Genomic DNA, 23306 nt, shown 5'->3' with positions numbered 1-23306 from the left:
AGCCTACCAGTAGGCTACACTTCGAGTTTGCCACACATTTCTGATTATTAGACATTCCCTGCAGAATGTGTCCAATTAAATTAAAAAGCAACAAATGAATTAATGACAGCTTCATCTTTGTTTTGTTAAGTGGAAAAATTGAAATTGCTGACGTGGCATATGAAATTAACTACCTTATTTAAACAACGATTAGTTTTAGTGAAAAGTAACCAAGTCTCATCTTTACTTTGTTAAGTGCAAAAAAAATTTTTTTTTTTGTTTCTATAAAACATAAAAATAAAAATTGCTACTGTGAAAAATGAAATTACTACCGAATTCAATTAATTTTAGTACAAAATAATCAAATCTTGCATCATTCATGCATTGCGGCAGTCGAGCCTTGCATCATTCATGTATTGCAGCATTCAGGTCTTGCGTCATTCGGACTTTGTGGCCAAGAGATCATGTCATTCTCGTTTGCACCATTTGGACCACAGCATAAAGTTGTAGACTGCCACTTCTGCCAGTACCGTATGCAATTACTTTTACATTTTATGTCAATAGGATATATAGAAAAATTTTTGTGTTGCTTATAAATTAAAATGGGAGCCTTTGCATCTTTGTTTAAAGGCCTTTTTGGCAAAAAGGAAATGCGAATTTTGATGGTTGGATTGGATGCTGCTGGTAAAACAACAATCTTATATAAATTAAAGCTTGGAGAAATCGTAACAACTATTCCAACTATTGGTAAGTAATTAATGAAATTTTTGCTTCAACATTTTATTGATCTCTGCACTCTCAGTGACGGTAATCAAAGGATTATTGCTTGTTTTAATTTGCAGAACTGCTAATTACAGTGTTTGTATTATTATTGTGGCTGTTTTGACTCAACAAAAATAGTCAAGAAACACCCAGTGTGTTGTGACAAATGAGTTGCACAGGCTGTAACTCTTTAGAATTGCCTTTGGAACTCTGTTAGGCCGCCCCAATAGCTCAATTGGTTGGCGTAAGAAATCTTCAAATTAAGATTTCCAAAATACGTGACTCTCTATAAATATGTCTGAGATAGCTTTTGATAATCAGGAAGCTGAATGGTGCCTTTTCTAGAAGAGACGAATCAAAGCTGAGGCGAAAGCTGGAAGAGTAAAGAAATATCTATTTCAGAATTTCTTTTAGTTCAGCTAATTTTCTCGCAATTTATTAGTGGATTATTTCCTAAAATTCATCTGCAGGTTTTAATGTTGAAACTGTTGAATACAAAAACATCAGCTTCACTGTGTGGGATGTTGGCGGTCAAGACAAGATTCGTCCTTTGTGGAGACATTATTTTCAAAACACACAAGGTAAAGCTGTATAGTGTATAGGCTATTGATTGTAAAAAAAATATCAAAATGATTTATTTGGTACCTGGTCAGAGAAAGCTGTTGTTTGTTTGTGTCACAAGTGTAGATGGAACCTTAGCACCAACGTAAATTTTGTGACGTCATATTTGGTAGGCGTCGTGTTCTTGGTTCTGTGTTCAGAGTAATGATTCTTTAGTTGCACCTAGTACAATTGACACGTTATATACTGTATGTTCTCTCTCTCCTTTTTGTTAACAACAAGCCATTCACACCATGCAGAATAATTGTTAGATCTCTGCTGATTGCTGAAGTAGAAAATAGTATAGAAAACAAGAATATAAATGTGTTATTATTTATGCAAACTTGACCAGATTGAGTTTTTTTTCCCTACACCATCATTGCTCTCAGATGTAATTTGTTGCAATCTTGATGGTGCTTGATTACAGCGATGTTTTCTTTCAACCATGGCAGGTTTAATCTTTGTGGTCGATAGCAACGATCGGGAGCGTGTTGTGGAAGCTCGAGAAGAATTGACCCGAATGTTAAATGAAGATGAACTCAGAGATGCCGTGCTTCTAGTATTTGCAAACAAGCAGGTTAGTTCCAAAACAAAATTTGGTGATTATTACACTTTTCATCAAATCTTATGATTTTACTGATGATCCAACAAGATGCGCAGTGTGATAAAAACAGGCTAGTAACTGTATTTAAGAAGTACGTAGTTGTCACACATCAAAAACCATGTCATTCATGAACGAAGTTTAAGGTAACAGCAACTTGTCAAAATTTTTAGGATCTCCCCAACGCATTGTCTGTCTCCGAACTCCAAGAAAAGTTAGGCTTGCACAATCTCCGCAACCGAACTTGGTACATACAATCGACCTGCGCCACCAGTGGTGATGGATTGTATGAAGGACTCGACTGGCTTGCAAATTCATTGAAAAACGCCAAATAATAACCTTTCGTTTTTGATTGCATGCTACATTGCCGCACAGTTGATGTACATATTTGAGTTGGGTCTTTACACATTGTTTTTCGCATTCCTGATTTCGAACGTTATCACATTGTTTGAGAAATCACGGAACACCAATTCATAGTTTTGTAAGATGTCATACGCTAACACAGAAATATGCTTCATGCAGTGGTAAGTTCCATATGCATTTTTGTGACAAAGTGCTTGTAATCTTACAATACTTTTTCGATTAAGTGGGTACAACGCAACTGAATTAAAAAAGGTAGTTTGCAAATGGTAAACCCCTCAGATCAAATAATAAAGTATGGCGCGAGGTCATGTCTCTGGAGCACTCTAAACAGTTTAAACTTACGGACTCTTCAGTGCTTTGATTTTATTATTCTAATGCCAGCCATATGGATGACATTGTAAAATTGTGATTGGCCAGTAGCATTGCCGTTTTTTTAAACTTGACAACGTTGTATTCGTAAATAAGACATCTTAGTGATTTGGAAACAAATATAATTTATCAAAAAGGAAATAAGCTACGCGTCGGGCAACATTTATTGAAGTTTTCTTGAAACAGTTTATTACTTTCTTTATGGAATAGTTTAACAAAAGTTTTTTTTTTTTAAGCAAGATGTATCATGTTAGCAACGAAACATATCCACTATCCAACCTGCGTTAGACCGTGCTATAGAAAATGTTTATCAAAAACATTGATTAAATGCATCTAACTTGTACATAGTATTACATACTTAACAAATGTTTTCATCTTGAAATTGTATTGTTAATAGGCCAAAGCGTTAATCTGCTCAAAGCATATGAAACGACACTAGCTACACCATCCCCTAGATCACTAAGCCAATTGCACATAATAGACTACTTTAAGTAAATCCTTTAAAAAACAACTGTTTTCGATTGCTGTTCCGGTTGCACGTATGTAATACCAACTTACGATAGCTTTCTTAGGTGTTATAAAGTCGATAGTTCAGCTAAACGAACGTTGAATTTTTTGTGTGTTGTCTTTTCAACTGTGCTAAGTGAAGCAGCGGCAAGCTTTTGAACAGCAGCAGCTGTTTCAACCTTCTTCAATACCGCTTTTAGATCATATGGCCGCCAACCACTGCTTGAAATGTTATATGCTTGATTTTCCTTGTAGAAAGAAAGCAAATCATCGATGAATTCAAGGAAAACAATACGTTCGTTTGTTGCACCATGTTTTCAGCAGTCTCGGGATTAAAACCATTTAGATTCCTTTATGTACAATGCATCATGTATTACGTGCATTATACTTCCCGCTTCATGGTCGTAGTTGGTTATAGTATTTCACAGGTTTAAATCATTGAAAATATACCAATACTCGTGTAACCATACTTCATCACTGCCATACTTTTGTGCTGTTAATATGTCACTGAACTGAAGGAGGTACGTCAACTGGGTTTCATTTTGTCTACTAAAGTTGGAAACGCTATTAGGGGTTTTGATTTATTTTTGCAAGGCAGTGCGAAGTAAAATCAAGCAAGAAAAATATAATTCAAAACAATCGAAATCAACCGAGACTTAAATTGCTACACTTTTGAAATACTCATCCCAATTGTGGATGTAAAAAGTAAACTTTGAGGGGCACCAGACTTTCAAAGAAACGAGAATATAGCCGATGTGAAAGTTGAAATCCCAATAATTCAACGGTTCGTTGTGGTGGGCTTGCTCCCATGAATACTTTGACAAAGTTTTGCTTATGTTATGACCCAGTAGGCTATTGGTTGTTTGTTGAACAAGTATAACTTAGGGGGACGTGGCAAAACGGGCATTTGCTTTTTTTACAAAAATTACAAATTAACATTTTTTTCTTCTAGAACTACTTGTACTAACTAACACAAAAAGATCGGAAGCCCTCTTGCCACACTCAGCAGCAGTTTTTACCTCTTTGTTATAAAAACTTGTCCACTTAAATATGATTATAGTTTAGTGTTTTTTTTGAAAATTTTAACTTTTCTTAGTATTGAACACGTAACAGTTGCTAATTGTCTTTTGTAGCTGACTGTACTGTAGGCCAGGGCTTTCCAAACTTTTCTGCTCGCGACCCCTTTTAATTTCCTAAAATTTTTCGCGACCCCTTACGATTAAAATGACGAACAATACGAAATGTACATTTGTGATATTTATTGAGAAGCGACGTGATGTTGGTTGGTTTGATTACAGGTTGTCTCAAACCAGCCAACATCACGTCGCTGCACATTCTGTCTGGAATTGCTCTCCCCAACATTAGAATAAGCGTGACCAGCAGAAAGGAAAGATCTTGCCAGGACATGGATTTGAGACACCCACTGTATGGCCAGACTCCAGCACACCGGCGTCTGAAGTAAATAAAAAGTTTTCTTGCCTCAGTTGTCCCAATAGGTCAAGACGTATTCCATGGGGAGCACAAGTTGCAAATGCGGACAGGAGCAAACAATGCAACATCTACTCGAATGCCCTGACCTAAAGGAAAGGTGCTCTGCATAGGATTTGGCCGAATTCAAAGATAGAGCAAGAGCTTGCGTGGTGCTCTGGGCTACGGCCGTTTGTTTTTTTGTTTGTCGTATCCAGGCTTACACCTGGTGGTTGAAGATTTAGATTAAGTGGACGGGAAGGCAAGGAAGCCAATCTTCATGTCCACCTTCAGGCATGTCTTTAAGTGTCCTGCCAAAGACACAGCTGCATTATCTTGAGCGGTGTCAAACCGGCACCCTTTCGATTGCCGTTCCAGGCCTCTCACCACTCGGCTATGCATGCAGGCTACGGCCGTGTGACACACGATGAAGAAGAAAAGCTTAGATCAAATGAAAACCGAAAACTATTTTCCGGCACTCAGTTCAGTTTGAATTTATTTATTTCTGATCATTACAACGAAGTCTATTGGTAGCCTACTGGAAACAAAACAAAAAAGCAAACACATGTTTTCAGTGTGAATGGGTGTGACTGCCATCTGCTACAAAGCAAGTCCAGTCGTGGCTCAATGTTAGTTAAAGCAGGTTTCAAGGCAGTTTCAATGTTGCTTAGGTTGGAACAGTAGGCGAAGTGAGAATATTTCAAACAAATCATTTTGAAATTTTGGTTTCCAGATGTTCAATTTGTTGATGAACGCATCAATTTTAGATTTCAATGCAAAATATTGATGTTTTCTCCTAGGAAGGGCAAACTAAATTCGTTCAGTTTTTTGAGCAAATCTGACATTTGGCATAATTCCAGAAGCTAGATGCGAAAATGGTGGATCAAGACTGAATTTTATTCTGCTGAAAAAAATCACGATTTCAGTTTTCAACGTTAATTGGCTGGCAATTTTAAAGCTTTGATTTTTGAAAGCCACTTCATGATGCAGTAACAGAGTTTTTAACTCCGATTCCATGTCGCCTCATAAATTTTCAAAAATACGGCAGGCTATTGAGTGTGTGACTCTTAATGAAGTTAATAACAAATTGGTATAGGCTACTTTCTGCGACCCCTGAAGTTCGTTACGCGACCCCTTTGGGGGTCGCGACCCCCAGTTTGGGAAGCCCTGCAGTGTAGGCTACCCACCGTAGCCTACTAAAAAACTTACTGCAATTTAAAAAAAAACGTATGTTTAACGTGGTACCAACTACCGCCCTGGTAATGTTAGAATAAGGCAATCGCTGTGAGCCTTCATATTCCCTTTAGATATCCTTGGTTCTATTAAAGGGCATCTGATTAAGTACCTTCAGTTCAGTTTGTTTTTATTTTTGACCATCACAACAAAAAAAACAATATATGACAAACATAGCAGAGGTCTAGAAAAAGGGGCTTGTCAATGGTTCAAAACCTCTGTGAGTAGGCCTACGAGTGAGCTTGTGGAACTTCCTTAATTCTAATTTCAAGGTCGTGAGTTCGATCTTCGGGGCACTAATGCAGGTTTTCTTAACTTGCTTATAATCCACTGCTAACAGTAGAACCGCTGCTGGCGTAACTACATTCTGATGACACTGACACAGGGGTAACGAAATGAATCTCAAGGAATTTCTTTATTTGTGAGTTCGAATTGCAGAATTTAGAAAACCAATTTTTGAATTGGTGTTTTTAGAATGAATAGATTTTGAATTTGGAAATAAAATGATGTGTATAAAACTTGTTTGTGTGGAGGTATATAAAGCACTTTTAGAATGATTAAATTAAAAGACAAGTAGTTTCGTACCGGTAATTTAAATTTGCCAAATTTCAACAATATGTTTACGATTGTAAAACAACAAGGGTGAACTCATGGTAAGATTTCGTCATAGAGGTGAATTGCGGAGATATTGAATAGTTGTTTACCTCATAGCAACTTGAAACTGACGCTATTTCTTAAAAGTTATTGTTGATGAAATTACTGATTTGACGTCATAACGTAACGTTTTGCAAAATCGGAGAAACTAGAAAGCCATCAATCGCTATTGAACAGAATTACTGGTGAAAGCTGCGGTGGGTTATTTGGTGGAAAACTATTTGTCAATTATTTTTGTTCACAACAGGTGAGTTTTTTTAGGAACGCAAATATTACAGAAAAACATTTTGCACAAGGTTGAAAACAATGTATATTGTATATTCATCACGGCTCCCTACAGAACGAAGCAGCTAAATTCGCTTTCGAGATTATGCTCCACTTTGATATCACAACCCCTGAAAAATTACGACCACAAACTTAAGTTGGTTTTGAGGGAACAGAAGGGTCGACTTGCCTTCGCTCAGCAATCCAACATCGAGAGAGTCCACTCTCGCACGAATCCAACGTCGACTAACCAGCGTGCAAGTGTCAATATAACGTATTTATCAAAGGAATTGTAACAATGAAATCTTTTTGAAATATAAGTTTGTTTCCAACAGACGTGAAGGCATGTTTTTGAAAACAAAGGTTTGTGCTTGAATTGTAAAACATTTAAAGCTTTGCTGGGGAAATTTCAGTCTGGATATCTGGCAACGCTGAAAACAGAGAGTTGTATTATTGTAGTTTGTCTGTTGTGACAACGTATGGTCAGCACTCAGCAGTCAACGGCAGTGGTGCCACGGCTTGTGTTTTAGCACAAGATCTTGTGCTTTTTCTTTTGATCTTGTGCTCTTGTGTTTTCCGATCAATTTTTGGCTAAATCTTGTGTTTTTTGATCAAAGTCAAATTAACCGTTGCTACCATGGTTTGTGTTTGGTAGAGAATTGAGGACTGGCACTAAAAGGTTTTGGTGACTACTAGGTTTCTGGTACCATACTTACTGCTTAGGCATATTGACCAATTTTACACATTGAGTTATCAAGCCTGCCGTTCTGCCAAGATTAGCTAAAAACTTTGATCTGAAGAGAGTACGTTATGTGCTCGTCGGCAGACTCAGAGGTTGTGTTGCTAGACAACAAGAGCAGCGAAAAGAGTACCGGTGTATCAGCATCAAATAATGACAATCATTCACCAAGTCCCAAAACAAAAAGTGGTACGGTAGGCTATAAACAGCCTTTTAATCGTCAATGGTTGAATGATCCTGATTTTAAAAGATTGATACAAGAAAACAAAACTGATATAATAGATATGTAGCCTTTTGTAAGATTTGTGATATTAAATTAAATCGAAAGAGAACAGTGATTTAGTAAGCATGTATCTTCCCTAAACTGTTGATTTCAGAGTCATGTTATTCTTCAAATTGGCACAAAATAGGTCGCAAAGGTTCAATTTTGCAGTCTTGTGCTTTTGTATCCAAATCTTGTGCTTTTTCTGAAATTGCTGTGGTAGCATTGGTCAACGGCTAACGAGATAACGTTGCAGCCTGCACAGTGAGAATCTATTGGAATAAGCAACTTTTTTGTTTTTCTTTGCAAAAATGTGTCTCACGTGTAGAACATAGTCTTTTATGTTTTCATTTGAGTGAAAAGAGTTGTCTACTTGACAGTTTGTAGGGGAGCAAGTCTTTTAGGCGCTGGTCAAATAGGTGTGCACACTGTGGCATCTGGATATTTAGGTGCAGAGCACTGTGGCGCCCGTTCAGTTAGGTGCTATTCCTAGTAAAGTCTGCAGATTGTATCAGCTTGGCAGGTAGGGCAATGCTTTTCACACAAAATGTGTCATGGCTTCGCACGGTGAGTGAAGCTGCTTAAACCGGTAATGCTTTTCACACAAAATGTTATATTGAACAGAAAAATATATTGTTTTTTAATGGGTGTGTTTGGCATTTATTTGTTGTTAGTCCAGGTTTGCGTCGGCGAAAGCTTTATCAATAAATTATTCAAGTTTCCGAACATGACTGAGTTCACTTTTAGTAATATAAGTTAAATAATAACTACACTAAACATCAGTAAAAAATATACCATAGCCTATATAAGCTAGTGGTAGCTTGAGTAAAGAGTAACTTAGTTTTCCATCAAAACCATGACTAGGTTTTGCCAAACCTGAGCTTATACACATACAATCTGCAGACTTTACTAGGAATATCACCTATCCTAAATAAATGACCGCCACAGTGCTCTGCACCTAAATATCCTGACGCCACAGTGTGCGCGCCTATTTGACCGGCGCCTAACTGTCTGCGCCTAAAAGACGTGGACCCGTTTCTAGGGACTAAATGGCGTCTTTAACTTTCACCACTCCAAGTTTGCAAGTCGTTTTTGAATCAGAGAAGTGTTGATATTTTTTTACCGAAATTATTTTAAAATGCCACGAAAGTTTTTCAAGTTTCTGTGATAGGAGCTTTTTTGAAAAACTAGTCATACGGTAGGTATGGTAACTCCTTAAATGGTTATTTCAGAAACCTTGCTTGCCTACATCCATCAGAGCGATTGCGCACAGCACTTCATCTGTATGATTCACTTTAAATAAGACTGATGGTGATGACTACATCAATATCCAGCATTGCAGAAAAAATATAACACTTCAATATAATGTAAAATATTTCCTAACCGTAGTGCAAGTTGTCTAATAGAAAGAAGTCAGAATTTGAAGAGTTCCTTTCGTATGAGACATGATTGTTTAAATTTCGGGCAGGTGATGGAAAGCCAAGTTAATGTAGCTTTGTCCAATGCTGTCACACTGTGCATTCTATTTGATAAATTGTAAATGGGACATGTAAGAATGACATAATCAGCAACTTTTTTTCTGTGCCACATTTGCAAGTCGACTGGAGACAGTGGAGAGCCAAACTCCACTTGTACATATTGGAAACTTGTTTGAAATGGAATAATCATCTTATTCTGTACATATAAATTATAATTGATTTGTTTCGTTAGATTTATGTAGTGTTGCTCTGTACTTCATTACTATAGTTGGGTGTGAAGAATTGAATTCATTTACTTTGATAAGATTGGTGAAAACTGTTTTTGAAAGGTTTTTGACTCTCTCTGATGTAAAGAAGCATTAAGATTCTGGAACTCAATACTATTACCGTGGCTTATTAATGGGTAACTGCTTGAGGTCACTTGGAAAAAAAAGAAAGTAAGTCCACATAGCAGTTTTTTTAATCTAAAACAATATTTTGTTGACGTTGTACCTTGTTGAAAACTGTTGATGAGATCAAAAAATTGTATGTTGTTCGGTTACGGTCTTCTGAATGCAAGTTGGATCTTATCTGTCTATATATACATACATTGCCAATTTTACATGTGTATTTTTGTTTTGTGATGTACTTCATCTTCATCAATGAAACATTCTATTGTTTTGTAGAACAACAAAATTAAAAAAATTATGTAACCACATACAGTAGTGCTATTTTTCTCATTTTTGGAAATGCTGTTGCACTTAAAACCTGATGAATGTACATTACAATCAAAACAACTTGAAACTAAACAGAAAAATCATTAGAATCAGAGTTTAAGATTTCAAAAAAGTAACGTTGCAAAAGAATGTTCCAGAGCTGACACTTTGATAACTATTTGTCCGATTATAATAAGTTTTTAGTATGAGTTGTATTTTTATAATCTACATTCGACAAGATATGTATATTGCATTAATCTAAATCTGAAGCCTACTGGTTTAGATTATGTTTTGTCTAAATAAAAGGTCATCAAGTTCGCTGCAAGTCGATAAATGATATTAATTTCCTTAAACATTTTTCAACAGAAGTGCATCAGTTCTTATAGTTGGATTAGATAATGCTGGAAAGACCACAGCTGCTAAAAGAGTTCAAGGAGCATCGATTGAAAACGTAGCCCCGACAGTTGGATACTCATCTGATCAGTTTAAATTTGGTTAGTTTGTTTTTCACACTCCTGATTTAGATAATTAGTATTTTCGCAATTTAAAAAATTAAAATTATTTCTTTAACGTATTTACTTAAAAAACTTCTTGGCTGTTTCCACTTTTGATTTAACATATACAATATACTTACGCTCTATTTTTTTTCAATTGTTTAGGACACTTTGATGTTACAATGATAGATGTCGGAGGCGGAAAAAGAATCCGTGATATTTGGAAGAATTATTTTGCGGAAGTTCATGCCGTCATATATGTGGTCGACTCATCTGATCTTGAACGCCTTGAAGAATGCAAAAATGAACTATCTCAGCTGTTGAGTAATTCTTTAATCAAAGAGAAGCCTCTGCTGCTGTAAATATGCTGAGTTGTTAACTATATTAGTTATGTTTTATTTATTCAGTTTTTTGGTTGTTTGTTTTGAATAAGCATTAAGCAATGGTGACTGTGATTGGAGCCCAAGTTAGTGTCGCATGGAAGTTAAAACCTGTGTCAGGTAGCAACTTGACAAAGAATTGTTTGTCGCAAACGCAGAAAGCTTGAATGTTTTAGTTTCAAAGAAAATTATCTATGTACTGAAATAACAGCCCTATAATAGTCTATTCTATTCCTTGAAATTGCCTATTCTATACCATTAATTACTTTCCTCCACAGAATACATATATAATGACTATTTGCGTTTTGTAATGACTAATTTAGATTAGATCGATTTATTTTTGCACCTGACATTGGAACACGATATTTTGGCATTCTCACATTGTCGACTTGTCGTATGATCATGTTGAAGTCAAGCAATGACTAGTTCACTTGCAGTATAATATATTTTATCGAACGTATGGTTGCCGATGCTGCACGGTATATTTGACGGACAGGTGATGCCCACACTCAATCTTCAATAATTTGATTGTTTATTTTGAGCAAGTTTCAAAGTTTCTGTTCTACAGGTTGTTAGGTGAACATTGAACAAATGCTTTTCATACAAAAGAATTACACTACACGTGCGTAGAACGTACCAAAGGTTTTGTTCCAAAATAAGGTGCACAAAAAAACTCAGCCATTTACATCAATGACGACAGCACCACAGCCATGCCACGTTACCTTCCTTGCACCTTATTTTTACACAACATAATTATTCGACGTCTTGCCTTCAGCCCCAGATGGGCAATGTTTTCGGCACTACATCAAACGACTACTAGAGTAGATTGGACTGCAATGTCCAGTTTTGTTTGATCTGTTTAAACTTATTTAGTTATTGCCTATGAGCTCACATAGAAATTGCCACTACATTAAATCGAGAAAAACCTCTGCGTTTAGCGAGTTGTATACAACATTTATTATTAAACATGGTTGTGCTCATTCATCTCCACTCCACAGGACAGCTGTAAAGGTGCGACATTTTTAGTGTACCGTATTTTTTAGTAATTGTTTGATACTTGAATTGCCACCTAAATGCCCGTACGTAAACTGAGGCTACACCGAAATGTCGTGGACCACTTACAATTTAAGTCTGTGTTATGAAACGAGTCTTTTCGTATTTTTAGGTTTGCTAACAAACAAGATAAACAGGGCGCTTTAGATGAAGTTGATATTGGAGATCGTCTTAATTTGGAAGCAATTGTAAATGAACATAAAACCTTTTGTAAAGTGGTAAGTTTTTCAAGCGTATGTGAAAACACAGAAGTTTCTACGTGGTTTGGCGTTACATCAATCGCTGTTGTTATATTGTGTAGTGTAGTGCACTGCTGCTATGAAACACTTCACTAAACCTAATTAGAAAAATAATCACCCAAGATGTGACACATAAACTTTTAATATCCATCTTAAGACTTTTTATAAAGATGCACTGTTGCAATCTGGTGTGGCACAGTGCTGTTGAAGTTTGTTTGGAGTCGATATACTTTTTAGTTATTTAACTCAACTTTAGGAAATGTGTGCCGCAACGTTGCACAAAAAAGACCGATCAATCAAAAATGGAATGACGTGGCTTCTAAGCATGGTAGAAAAAGATTACGACAAATTAAATTCCCGCGTCCAAGCTGATGTTGAAACACGGGATGCGGAGTTGGAAGTGGAGATGGAAGCTCGCAGAGAGCGCGTTCGAAGACGTAGAGAGGAAAGGTAGACTGATGTTACGTTAGAAGATCTATCATAAGATCACTAAAAAAACTTCATCGTAGTCTGTAGGAAATGAATACGTAATTTAATTTCTATTTTGTACATGCTACCTAGTGCTAAAGGGGTAGTGGTGTTAAACTGTTTTTAGTCATCGTTTTTTTTTTTTAGTTCTTTTTGTTTTGTGTACTACTTGCAATCATTCCATACATTTTCAAGCAAAGAGGTTTACATTACTTATTGCCGTTTACATTTGCCGTTAACTTTGCCGTTTACATTACTATAAGCATTGTATAGAACTGTAAAGATGAAAATAAAAGCGGAGCTGCAAAAGTATAGATGCTGATTAGCCCGGTTAAAATTAACTTGGTCAAATTTTTTTACCGGAGGTCTTAGAATAAATACTGTTGTATCCTAAAATCACGGCTAGACTTGGATTTGAAAAAAGCCAATTAACCCCTAACACTATACAGGACTACCCCTGTCATTCTGGCTGCGATAGTTCTGCATTGATGTGCTTCGCAAACAAACTTATGTTTGCGCTGTGACGCCAATAAGTTGGTGTAGTTTGGAAACTCATAAATTTCAAATGAAGTAAATGAAATATTCATCAACTAACAACGCGAATTTCTCTCAACCGCTTATTACATTTTTAAACTGTCATGCACGTTCATCTAAAGTTAAACTCTACATGGGTCGGGTTCGGTTAAATGTAATTGACTATACACGAAATCAAATCTGTATCCTGTGTAAACTTTGAACGTATACTGCTTGCTCGCGAATTATTTCATCTTCACCCGTTCTCATATTTGTAGAGAAGCTCAAGAAGCGGCAGACAAAGTTAACGGCATTGAGGCTGTAACCACCACAGGTTGAGTTACTGATTCTATTTGGCGACCAATAGTTGTTATGCGGACCGCACATACATTAAACAGAGAATACAATAAAGGGGACCCAACACACAGCAAAACCTAGAAAATTAACAGGGCTTAGCCCCACTGAGACCAGGGAGCTTGCAGGGCGTGGAATAAGAGGGCTAGTTAAGCACCATCCAAAGTCACGAATTTATAAACTGAGCGCTAGTAATGGACTAGGCCAGCATAGGGGTATAGCAGAGAAAAGGGATAAAAGATTACTGAGCAGTAGCACCAGCAGCCATTTAGGTTTCACAAATCCAGTAGGCAATTACATCTACATTGATCTTTCAGTATGATACAAATCCGATATCAATTAGTTACTGATCCCTTTCAAAGAATAGAAATATAAACATTAAGTTAGTTTAAGAGTGTTACTTACATACTGTGTGACTTCCACGATAATAAATATTTAAACCCTAAATAAAACTGCTTTCGAATCTTCCGCCTCGCCGTCAAAACATCATCGCGGTGACAACATCCGGGAATGTGCATAAAGCCTATTTTGGGAAGGGCAACGCAGTCGACCGAAACTCGCCATGTAAACAAGGGCTTCGTAAAGGGTCAGAAAGCAGGCATAAACAATTATGATTAAATCGGAACTGAGCATGAGATTATGAAACCAACATACCGGCCTCAAAAACATTACTGGGGTAGAAGTAGCTGTTTTTCCCAAGAGAAAAATAATCGAAGGCTCTTATTACATGAGCTTGTTCAGACAATACAACGTTTCAAATGTACAATGTCGCATAACTATGGAAAATATTTACGATCTCTGAAGTGGGTCCCCTGAGGTCGTTTTGAACACAAAAGCAAAGCTAGGCAAACGTATTGGAAACAAAACACAAGCAACAATACCATACACTAAGTTACGTAAATGTTCGCGTCGCGCGCGTAATAATAAAACTGTCTCTATCAGTAAGTCCAATCATCTAGGGAAATCGATTCAAACGTCTGCTTCCAAAAGACACACCTTTCAAACATCACGCCCATAGGTTGAAATCGCAGTCTTTAGACGAACCGTGCGTACAAAGTCGTCTTGAGCTGGAAACACTTCCGTCACTCTCGCTTTGGGCCACGACCCTCTGGATTGACAGTCATTTATTACCAAGACCACGTCGCCAACGGCGAGATTTCGAACTGGCTTCTGCCACTTGCTACGGGTTTGCAATAATGTTATGTATTCTGCAGACCAACGCTGCCAAAACTGGTCGGTAAGGTAGTTAACTAACCGCCATGATTTACGGTAACTGTCAGCAAATGTAAATATATCACATGGCATGCTTGCATCAAGCTTGGTTTGTAGCAAGCTATTAGGTGACAGAGCCACCAAGTCTTCGGGATCGTCGCTAACTGTTGTCAACGGCCTGTCATTCATCATGTGTTCTGCTTCGGTAACAAGTGTTATTAGGTCTTCATCCTTCAAAGTTCGGTCCTTGACCAAGGCATGCAGAATTCTCCTGGCAGATCGGGTGCATCTCTCCCAGGCTCCACCTCTATGTGATGCCAATGGGGCATTGAAAGACCACTTGATGCCTTTCTGAATATGGGAAAGGTTCCACCGTTTGATACCTTCAAATGTGCCGTTGTCACTTATGGGTTCTTCAACCATGCCTCTTCGATTTACGAACCTTTGAAATGCTTGAAGGAATGAGGAGGTGTCGAGGGAGTAAGCAAATTCAAAATGTACAGCCCGAGAGGCCATACAGGTAAATACACACAAGTAACGTTTGGACATGCTTCTACCAGACTTGGTCATAAACGGCCCTGCATAGTCCACTCCTGTGCAAGCAAACGCTGGTCTACCAGGGGTAACCCTACATTTTGGAAGTGGTGCCATGATTTGTTGACCCCCTGTAGCATCTCTCAAACGACACACTCTACACTCACGCAACACACAACGCACAGTAGAATGATCTTTAATCACCCAAAAAGCCTCCCTACACACACTAAGCGTATGAAGCGCGCCGCAATGGGCACCACAAACATGAAAAAACTCATGGCGCGTCACATGGTGTCGGCTGGGCAAGATCATTGGATGTTTTTCCCTAAAGCGAAGCAAAACTTCAATCAGATTGCTTGTTTGGTCTGGGCCTTGAAGTAGGTTGTCATTTAAAGAAGTGCCCCTGAACTTAGACGCACAATCGAAGACAATGCGGAATTTTTCACCGGTAGCATGATGAGAGGGGTACCATGTTCGGTTGGTCTGAGGCAATTGATCATGTGGCATCCTTTGTGCATACCCGTTGTCTAAATATTCTCTGATCTTCTGACTATACATATCGAAGAACTCGTCATCCTTTCCAAACCTACGCCGAAAGTGGTTCAAGCATTTTTCGGCAAACTTTCTGTTGCCAGAGAGTGTAGTTTCCTCATCTTTCCATGGTAGTCCTAGCTGATAATGTCCCTCCACCTTTTTGACCGATTCTTTCATTAAAGTCAGCGCTTGTTTGTCATTGATGGACATGGCAAGTTCATCTGGATCACCAACATCATTGAAGTCATGATCGTAGGTTTGCTGCATGTGACGATGCAGTATGTCACTACCAGAGTGAATAAAATTAACATGCACCAAGGCCTTGGAACTATTATGTCCCACAGGACCACTCAATGTCCAACCCAAGCCAGTACGAATGGCATTTGGTTCACCATTCCGGCCTCTGCGAAACGCATGCATATAGTGTGCTTCCTGCACATCAGCACCAATTAAAAGGTCAACTGACTTTTCAGCCAGCTCTGGGATGTCAACGCCTTGCAATACATCTGGAAACATGCTAGCATCATCAGCATTCGGAATACTTCCATCCAGAGCAGGTAATGCCGGAACCGCCAATACAGCATCAATCTCCATCCCCTTACATTCTTTAATGCCACGTGTATACAGACCCTGCAGCCTGTAACCACGTTGTTGACTGACGCCGTTCATAGTTGAAATGGAGTAATCCACACTCTTGCCTGTCATCCCAAGCCGCTTCATCAAGTCGATTGTGCAGAGGGTGGTGTCTGAGCCTTCATCAAGAAAGGCATAAGTATCGACTTGTGACTTTCTATCCGGGCTCCAAACTGTAACCGGTACCACCTTCAGACGTACCATATAACTCTTTGCACCACGCAGCCCCGAACTAGCGCAGGTTACTACAGAAGTACAATTGGAAGATGTAGAGGAGCCGGCCTCTTTGCTGTCCTGGCCAGGTTTCATGGGTTCCGTGGCTCCATACTTTCTTCCACTCCTGTCATCTTGAGGGCGGTGAAGCAGAGTGTTATGTCTTCCTTTGCAAAGCTTACAACTCTTGTCCCACTTGCACTCTTGTACACGATGTCCAAACTCTAAACAGTTAAAACAACACTGGGCAGCTCTAACTGTCCGCTGTCGGTCCACTTCAGCCATGCGACGAAACTGCCTGCATTGCCACAATGGGTGTCCGTTAGAACACACAGGGCACTTCCAATCGCATGGTTCTGAAGAATAGTTTGCACCAACGCTACTCTTAGCAGTATGAGGTCCACCCCTTACTGAACCCTGTGATGCATATGACAGAACACCTTTACCTGACTTGGTTCTTCTTTCCTGGTTCGATTGAATCTTGTCTCTGTTGAGAGCCTGTGCCAAATATCCACCTTGGACCCGAGCATACTGGTAAATATGATCAGCCAGTTGAGCAAATGTAAGCCCTTCAACAGAGACCTCAATCAACCGATCTTGCAACTTGGGTGGCAGACGACTCACAACACTTGTCAGGGTGTGACGTGTGTTCAACCCACAATCTAGTCTCCCCCCACAAGTCATTTCACAATCTTTCATCTGACGCGACAAATCCAATAGTCCCTGCGTGTTCCCTTCCTTAAATGAAGGTCCATTTATGATCTTTTCAATAAAGGCTGTGGTAACACTGTCGATCATGCCAAAGTTTCTGTACAGTGTGTTACGGGCATGGTGGTAAGCAAGGCTTGGTGGTTCCATGACAATGCATTGCTCGATGCTGCGTCGTGCCCTCCCAGTGCAGCAAGAGATCAAAAGGTCCAACATAGCAGCTGGATCGTTTACATCGCGAATGACATATTTCTCAAAATATCGGACAAAGCGATAATAATCTGTTGGCGTACCATCAAATTTACTCTCTTCTGTTACCCGACCACCCTGGGCGCGGCAGACCGCAGTTGCCATTGAATGCAATGCACCGACAACCTTTTCAATTTGTGAATTTGCCGGATGCAATGAGGTATCCAGACCTGTGGACTCATGCCTTACGGGCAGGTGCCTCCCAACACCTTGGTAGCCAGGCACAGACCTCATGTCTGCGCTGTGCTGGCCATAAGAATCTCTTTGGTATCCCATCATCATGGGTTGGTGTGGTGCTCTCCAGCCATTCCACTCTGCTTGGCACTCCAAGTGAGCATCCTTACGCTTGGCTTCATAATTCACAAACGAATTCCAATGCGAAGCCGTGACGCGTTCACCAGGCAACACAGACCGCGAATCCATGTCGGCATGGCTCCTGGTAACAAAGTCCTTTTCGCTAGAAACGTCTAGCCCTTTGTCGCTACGGTGCAGTTCCCCTTGACAAGATTCGAAAGTACTGTGACTCTCATTTCCAACGAGATTGACAACTGTCTCTGTTTTTGGCGGAACTGCGTCTTTAGACAGGGGGACATCGCCAGTCACATGGCGAGATACAGATTCCTCACGAAGTAAACCCTTCCCCTCACCTATTGCCTTCTCTGACTCAACCTTGTCATCGCCCGTCAGAGAAGATTTAAAACGTCGACGCTCCAGCTCCAAGGCCCGGCGCTCTAAAGCCATCTCCTGGCGTTGGAGCTGCAAAGCGCGACGCTCCAGTTCTAATTCTCGTTCCTCCAATTGGAGAGACAACTCAGCATGGCGCTTATCCATAGTGAGTTCAACAAAATTAATGAAAACAAATACTACCAGTAAGTATTAACAAAATAAAATAGCCGCAATATATCCCTACAGTAGATGTAGGCTACAGATAAGCCAGACAACACAACAGTAAACAAAAACAAAAAATAACCAGGGGAATTCCCTTCGGAAATAACCTACGAGGTCAGCCGCTTACAACTAGCAAAGCGAGCTACAACTGATCACAACAGTAAATCAAAAATTATGTAAGTTGGAGTAGAATCAATTAATGCGCATTCAGCCACAATTAACCGAACTAAACTACTGCAACCTCACACAAGAAATTCAATGACTGACATTCAACTCACACAGCAAAAGCAGCCACTACACACATTCATGAATCAATCGTACCGTAGCCTACCAGGGTACGCAAGAAATCAATAATTGATATGATGTAACCACCACAGGTTGAGTTACTGATTCTATTTGGCGACCAATAGTTGTTATGCGGACCGCACATACATTAAACAGAGAATACAATAAAGGGGACCCAACACACAGCAAAACCTAGAAAATTAACAGGGCTTAGCCCCACTGAGACCAGGGAGCTTGCAGGGCGTGGAATAAGAGGGCTAGTTAAGCACCATCCAAAGTCACGAATTTATAAACTGAGCGCTAGTAATGGACTAGGCCAGCATAGGGGTATAGCAGAGAAAAGGGATAAAAGATTACTGAGCAGTAGCACCAGCAGCCATTTAGGTTTCACAAATCCAGTAGGCAATTACATCTACATTGATCTTTCAGTATGATACAAATCCGATATCAATTAGTTACTGATCCCTTTCAAAGAATAGAAATATAAACATTAAGTTAGTTTAAGAGTGTTACTTACATACTGTGTGACTTCCACGATAATAAATATTTAAACCCTAAATAAAACTGCTTTCGAATCTTCCGCCTCGCCGTCAAAACATCATCGCGGTGACAACATCCGGGAATGTGCATAAAGCCTATTTTGGGAAGGGCAACGCAGTCGACCGAAACTCGCCATGTAAACAAGGGCTTCGTAAAGGGTCAGAAAGCAGGCATAAACAATTATGATTAAATCGGAACTGAGCATGAGATTATGAAACCAACAGAGGCCAAGAATGCAGGGTCAGAAGACATGACTGCTACCCACACGAACAATGTGTTGGTGTCATCGCACACTTTAAACGACCAGCGTGCCACACCAAGCGATGCCACTGCTCACAGCGCCAGGTCCGGTCTTGGTGATGAGTTGCTGGATGACGTCGATGACTCTGATGTCAGTCTCCCAGGTTCAATTGACCAACCACGAGGCTCACATCGTCATGACAACTCCAACCGAGAAGCCGGTTGGAATCACAATAACAGACTCAACGAGATCGTACGTGACAGTCCCCTCGGTTCCTCTAGCGCTACCGATGAAGCTATGTCGGTTACTTCAGAGAAAGGTTTGTGATGCTGTGTTGCATTTATGTGTATTTTTCGGCAGAATATTATATGTCTTTTTACTAACTGCCACTGATCACATTTTCAAAAGGTACTTTGTGTCAAGCAGTGATTGGCATTTTCATTTATCTTAGAATGCTGCGTAGACTTTTAATTTGTTAGCAGCTTCAACTAGCTGTAATTTATTCAAGATTTATTTGTGTTGCTTGCCGCGGCCGGCGGGTAACAAAGAACGACATCAGTGCTGCCAGCTGGGAAACACTTCAAAAATTGTTTGTTGTGTTCTTGCTTGCGTGCAACAGTGAGAATGATTTGATATGGCAACTATAATCGAAAAGTTGAAAAATGCTGGTCTCGGTCCACAACAACCTTGTGACGTAGAACTTAAGTGAAAACGTGCCTTTATTATTTGTTTTATTTCTGCTTCAACAAGCTCAACATTGTCCCAGGCCTCGAAATTCGTTTTTGTTGACGGCGGACAAACGTGTCCGGTCTGAGCAGCTATCTCGGCGGACAAATTAAGTTTCACGGCGGACACACCGGTTTAGCGTCGATCGTCATGCTTAATCACTTTATCTTGATAATTCTTTGCCGTTTGAGAACTATAGCAATAGTCACGGTTTAGAAGGCTTTTTAAAATTTCAGCGAAGGCACTCTGAATAGAATCATCAGACCAACGACGTGCGCTTGGAAGAGTGAAAGCGCCATGTAGCTGCTTAGTGCTTAATACGCCGCATAACTGATAACATAACTTATCGTAACTTCCACCGAACGAAGTCTTGAGGCTTCTTGCGTCACAATGCTTTGGGCACGAGTCGGGAAACTTCTACACTAACGCCACTATTTTCTGCTGTTTAAAGTTTCACAGGCGTTTTTCTTTGGGTTTATTTTTACGTGTCATGTGAGCGAAAGTAAATTTTTCTTGGGCCTTTTCTTTCTTACTGTAATACCAAAACTTAACAAATTTTGCTGCATCTTGCTGTAATAGCCTACTGGGATAATCTAATTTTGTAACCAACCTTGCCTTATCGATATTACTCGGAGATCAAAGCAAGACATTGTGACGTAAGACTTAAACTGTTGCGCGTGATTAGTTTACCGGTACTCTCATCGATTCTTAGCGAAGAATTTACCTTTGTTACGCTGATTCAATGTCATCAATCGTTGAAGCAACGTAAAAATCTAAAGTTTTCCTGTTTGAATGGAAGCTAAGGGATACAGTATTCACATTTTCTAGATGCGCGGGAAATTATATTCTCACAACAATTGTTCGTGCTATGCAATGACGATTTGTATCGCTAGTTCTTGTGTTATTTCTCGGCGGACAAATATGACCCATCTAGATGGTACTTCCCTCGGACATCACAGTCATCACATGCTGTGACGGCGGACATGTCCGCCGTGAATTTCGAGGCCTGTTTTCCCAATATGTTTGCTACGTTACAGATGATTCTACACCTTTTAAGATGAAGAAGAAATCGAAACGAAGTAATAAAATACTCCCCTTTGCCGATGGCATGGAGCATCCAAACGCTACAATGTTGGCCCCATTGAAGATTAAAGGAAAATTGGCTCCTTTAGATTTAGGTGAAAGTTCTAACATGGCTTTCGAAGAAGATGATTCTAGCAAGAGTGGTGAGTAACTTATTCAGTTACTGTTATTTAACGAATCGCAAAGAAAATTATAACGTTGAAATTAATTTATTTGGTTTGCATGTGAATTGTAATGTTTTCATCTTCATATTTTGTACTCCCAATTCCAGTACCGCACTGGCAATGGTAAGAGCACATGGCTTAGAATAAACCGAGTTTATGAACTGTTGCCGTCTAGCTCAGTGATTCCCAAAGTTTTTTTTTCATTTGCGTACCATTTAGCAGTTTCATACTAATGCATACATAATATAAAACAATGAAAACTATTCGTACAGGGTGACCCAAAAAGATGCGTACCCATGAAAATTTCAGTTGTGACTTTGATTGAAAAGCTATTTATTTCAAATTACAACCACACATTATTCAGTTTATGGAAGACCATTGACCAGAGTTTCAGCTTTTTCTGTCAATTTATGGCTTTCCCAAGATGTGTTCCAAATGTGAAAAAAATCGAATAAAACATGGGTACGCATCTTTTTGGGTCACCCTGTACTACACAAAGTGCTCAATGCTAAGCAAAAAAGCAAAGCAGAGCGAATTAAATCAAATATTACTATCTAAATCCTCAACAGCCTGTTTCCCCTACACGGATCATCAGAAGGTACTGAAAAACATGCAAAAGCAATAAATCGGTAATTCCTGAAGAGATATTAAATGCATGTTTTTCAGTACCTTCTGATGATCCGTGTAGGTGAAACAGGCTGTTAAGGATTCAGATAGTAATAACTATATTTGATTTAATTCTTTCATACTATATCATTCATAATTATCATGATACAGTGTTCGCGTACCACCTAGGTAACATCCAGAAAATATCAAAAATATATAATAAAAGGCAAGTAAGTGTAACGAATATCAGCATTGGCTCCAAGCCAAGAAGATTGTTAATATTCGACTAAATACAATTAAGCTGTTCAGCCACCGCCTAAGTAAAAGACCAATAAATACTGTAGGTAGGCTGTACTTCTACTGCTGCCATCAGCATTGAAAACTGAAAGTTTTGGCGTTTCTGTTGAACAACCCAGGTCAGAGGTTCTCATGCTGTGCGTGGTTTCAATTTTTCAAGGGCGTCGCACAATGATTACGCTTCGTATATAAATTCAATTGCGGTAATAAAACTTTTACACATATTATTATCCCTGACATGTGCATGAGAACTCATTAAAATGAAGCCTGGAGACACAAATAAATAAAAATGATGAAATTCCAATCGCTGTGTGCGTCGCAAGTCCAACAAACTTTTCCATAAGCTTAGGAAGCACAGACTTTGGTGTTGCATCATAAACACTTGAATCCCTCCAAAAAATATTAATGATGACACAATAATGCACATTGTATCCAGCTTTTGTTAGTTTGATTTTGGTTGTTGTTACTTCTGAATACAACATATCGCTGCACTTTTTTTTAGTGTTGAGTTTTTCATACATTACTATTACAAATTTGTGAGTTTATTTCTTTCAGGTACTTTTCGATTGCCGCCGTTGAAGTTGAACAAACCCAATGTAGATGAAGACGACGATGATGTTGTTGTTTGAAGCAATTGTACATTGTTCGGTGCTTTATACTTATTTGTTTATTTTGGTGCAATAATACCACATTGCACTGTTTGCTTTCGTTAAATTTTTATGTCTTTATTTTCTTAATAAAATATCTGACGTCCTAACTATTCTGCAAAGGATGTATTTTTCTGACGCGAATGCCTTGACACTTCAAGCATGATCATGAGTTCAGCCCTAAGTGCTTCCTTTCAAAATCCGTCAGGTTGTGCATTGTCGGCGTTAAATTGGCTAGGATTTTTCGATACTTGGAAAAATGCACTGCTATT

At 39.1% G+C, this 23306-nt stretch overlaps 2 protein-coding genes across 3 annotated transcripts; both read left to right on the top strand.

The window, feature by feature from the left end:
• Nucleotides 1–548: 548 nt before the first annotated feature.
• LOC145777106 (ADP-ribosylation factor 1) lies at nucleotides 549–3650 on the top strand. The gene is made up of 4 exons (XM_082588397.1): nucleotides 549–726; nucleotides 1212–1322; nucleotides 1794–1918; nucleotides 2116–3650. The coding sequence occupies exons 1-4, from the start codon at nucleotides 582–584 to the stop codon at nucleotides 2275–2277; spliced, it is 543 nt and encodes a 180-aa protein (XP_082444523.1). The 5' UTR covers nucleotides 549–581; the 3' UTR covers nucleotides 2278–3650.
• A 5866-nt stretch (nucleotides 3651–9516) lies between these two features.
• On the top strand, nucleotides 9517–23143 carry LOC145777103 (ADP-ribosylation factor-like protein 13B). Of its 2 annotated transcripts, XM_082588394.1 has the most exons (9): nucleotides 9517–9715; nucleotides 10340–10467; nucleotides 10633–10825; nucleotides 12013–12118; nucleotides 12396–12589; nucleotides 13399–13438; nucleotides 19497–19830; nucleotides 21275–21463; nucleotides 22943–23143. In XM_082588394.1, the coding sequence occupies exons 1-9, from the start codon at nucleotides 9678–9680 to the stop codon at nucleotides 23014–23016; spliced, it is 1296 nt and encodes a 431-aa protein (XP_082444520.1). In that variant the 5' UTR covers nucleotides 9517–9677; the 3' UTR covers nucleotides 23017–23143. The 2 variants fall into 2 exon arrangements, with proteins under 2 accessions (XP_082444520.1, XP_082444521.1); XM_082588395.1 differs by lacking the exon at nucleotides 13399–13438 and having other exon boundaries at nucleotides 19667–19830.
• Nucleotides 23144–23306: the final 163 nt, after the last annotated feature.

Source organism: Aplidium turbinatum, chromosome 9 (assembly GCF_918807975.1).
Source record: "Aplidium turbinatum chromosome 9, kaAplTurb1.1, whole genome shotgun sequence".
NCBI classification, from domain to species: domain Eukaryota; kingdom Metazoa; phylum Chordata; class Ascidiacea; order Aplousobranchia; family Polyclinidae; genus Aplidium; species Aplidium turbinatum.
Note: the sequence above shows the minus strand (reverse complement) of the source record. Positions and strands in the feature narration are given on the sequence as shown.

Bases quoted from the DNA above. Each gene is read 5' to 3' on its own strand.
- LOC145777106 (XM_082588397.1), top strand. From the start codon at position 582: ATGGGAGCCTTTGCATCTTTGTTTAAAGGCCTTTTTGGCAAAAAGGAA. The intron at 727-1,211 runs GTAAGTAATTAA...ATTCATCTGCAG, and splicing joins AACAACTATTCCAACTATTG to GTTTTAATGTTGAAACTGTT. The intron at 1,323-1,793 runs GTAAAGCTGTAT...CAACCATGGCAG, and splicing joins TTATTTTCAAAACACACAAG to GTTTAATCTTTGTGGTCGAT.
- LOC145777103 (XM_082588394.1), top strand. From the start codon at position 9,678: ATGGGTAACTGCTTGAGGTCACTTGGAAAAAAAAGAAA. The intron at 12,119-12,395 runs GTAAGTTTTTCA...ACTCAACTTTAG, and splicing joins ATAAAACCTTTTGTAAAGTG to GAAATGTGTGCCGCAACGTT. The intron at 19,831-21,274 runs GTTTGTGATGCT...GCTACGTTACAG, and splicing joins GTCGGTTACTTCAGAGAAAG to ATGATTCTACACCTTTTAAG.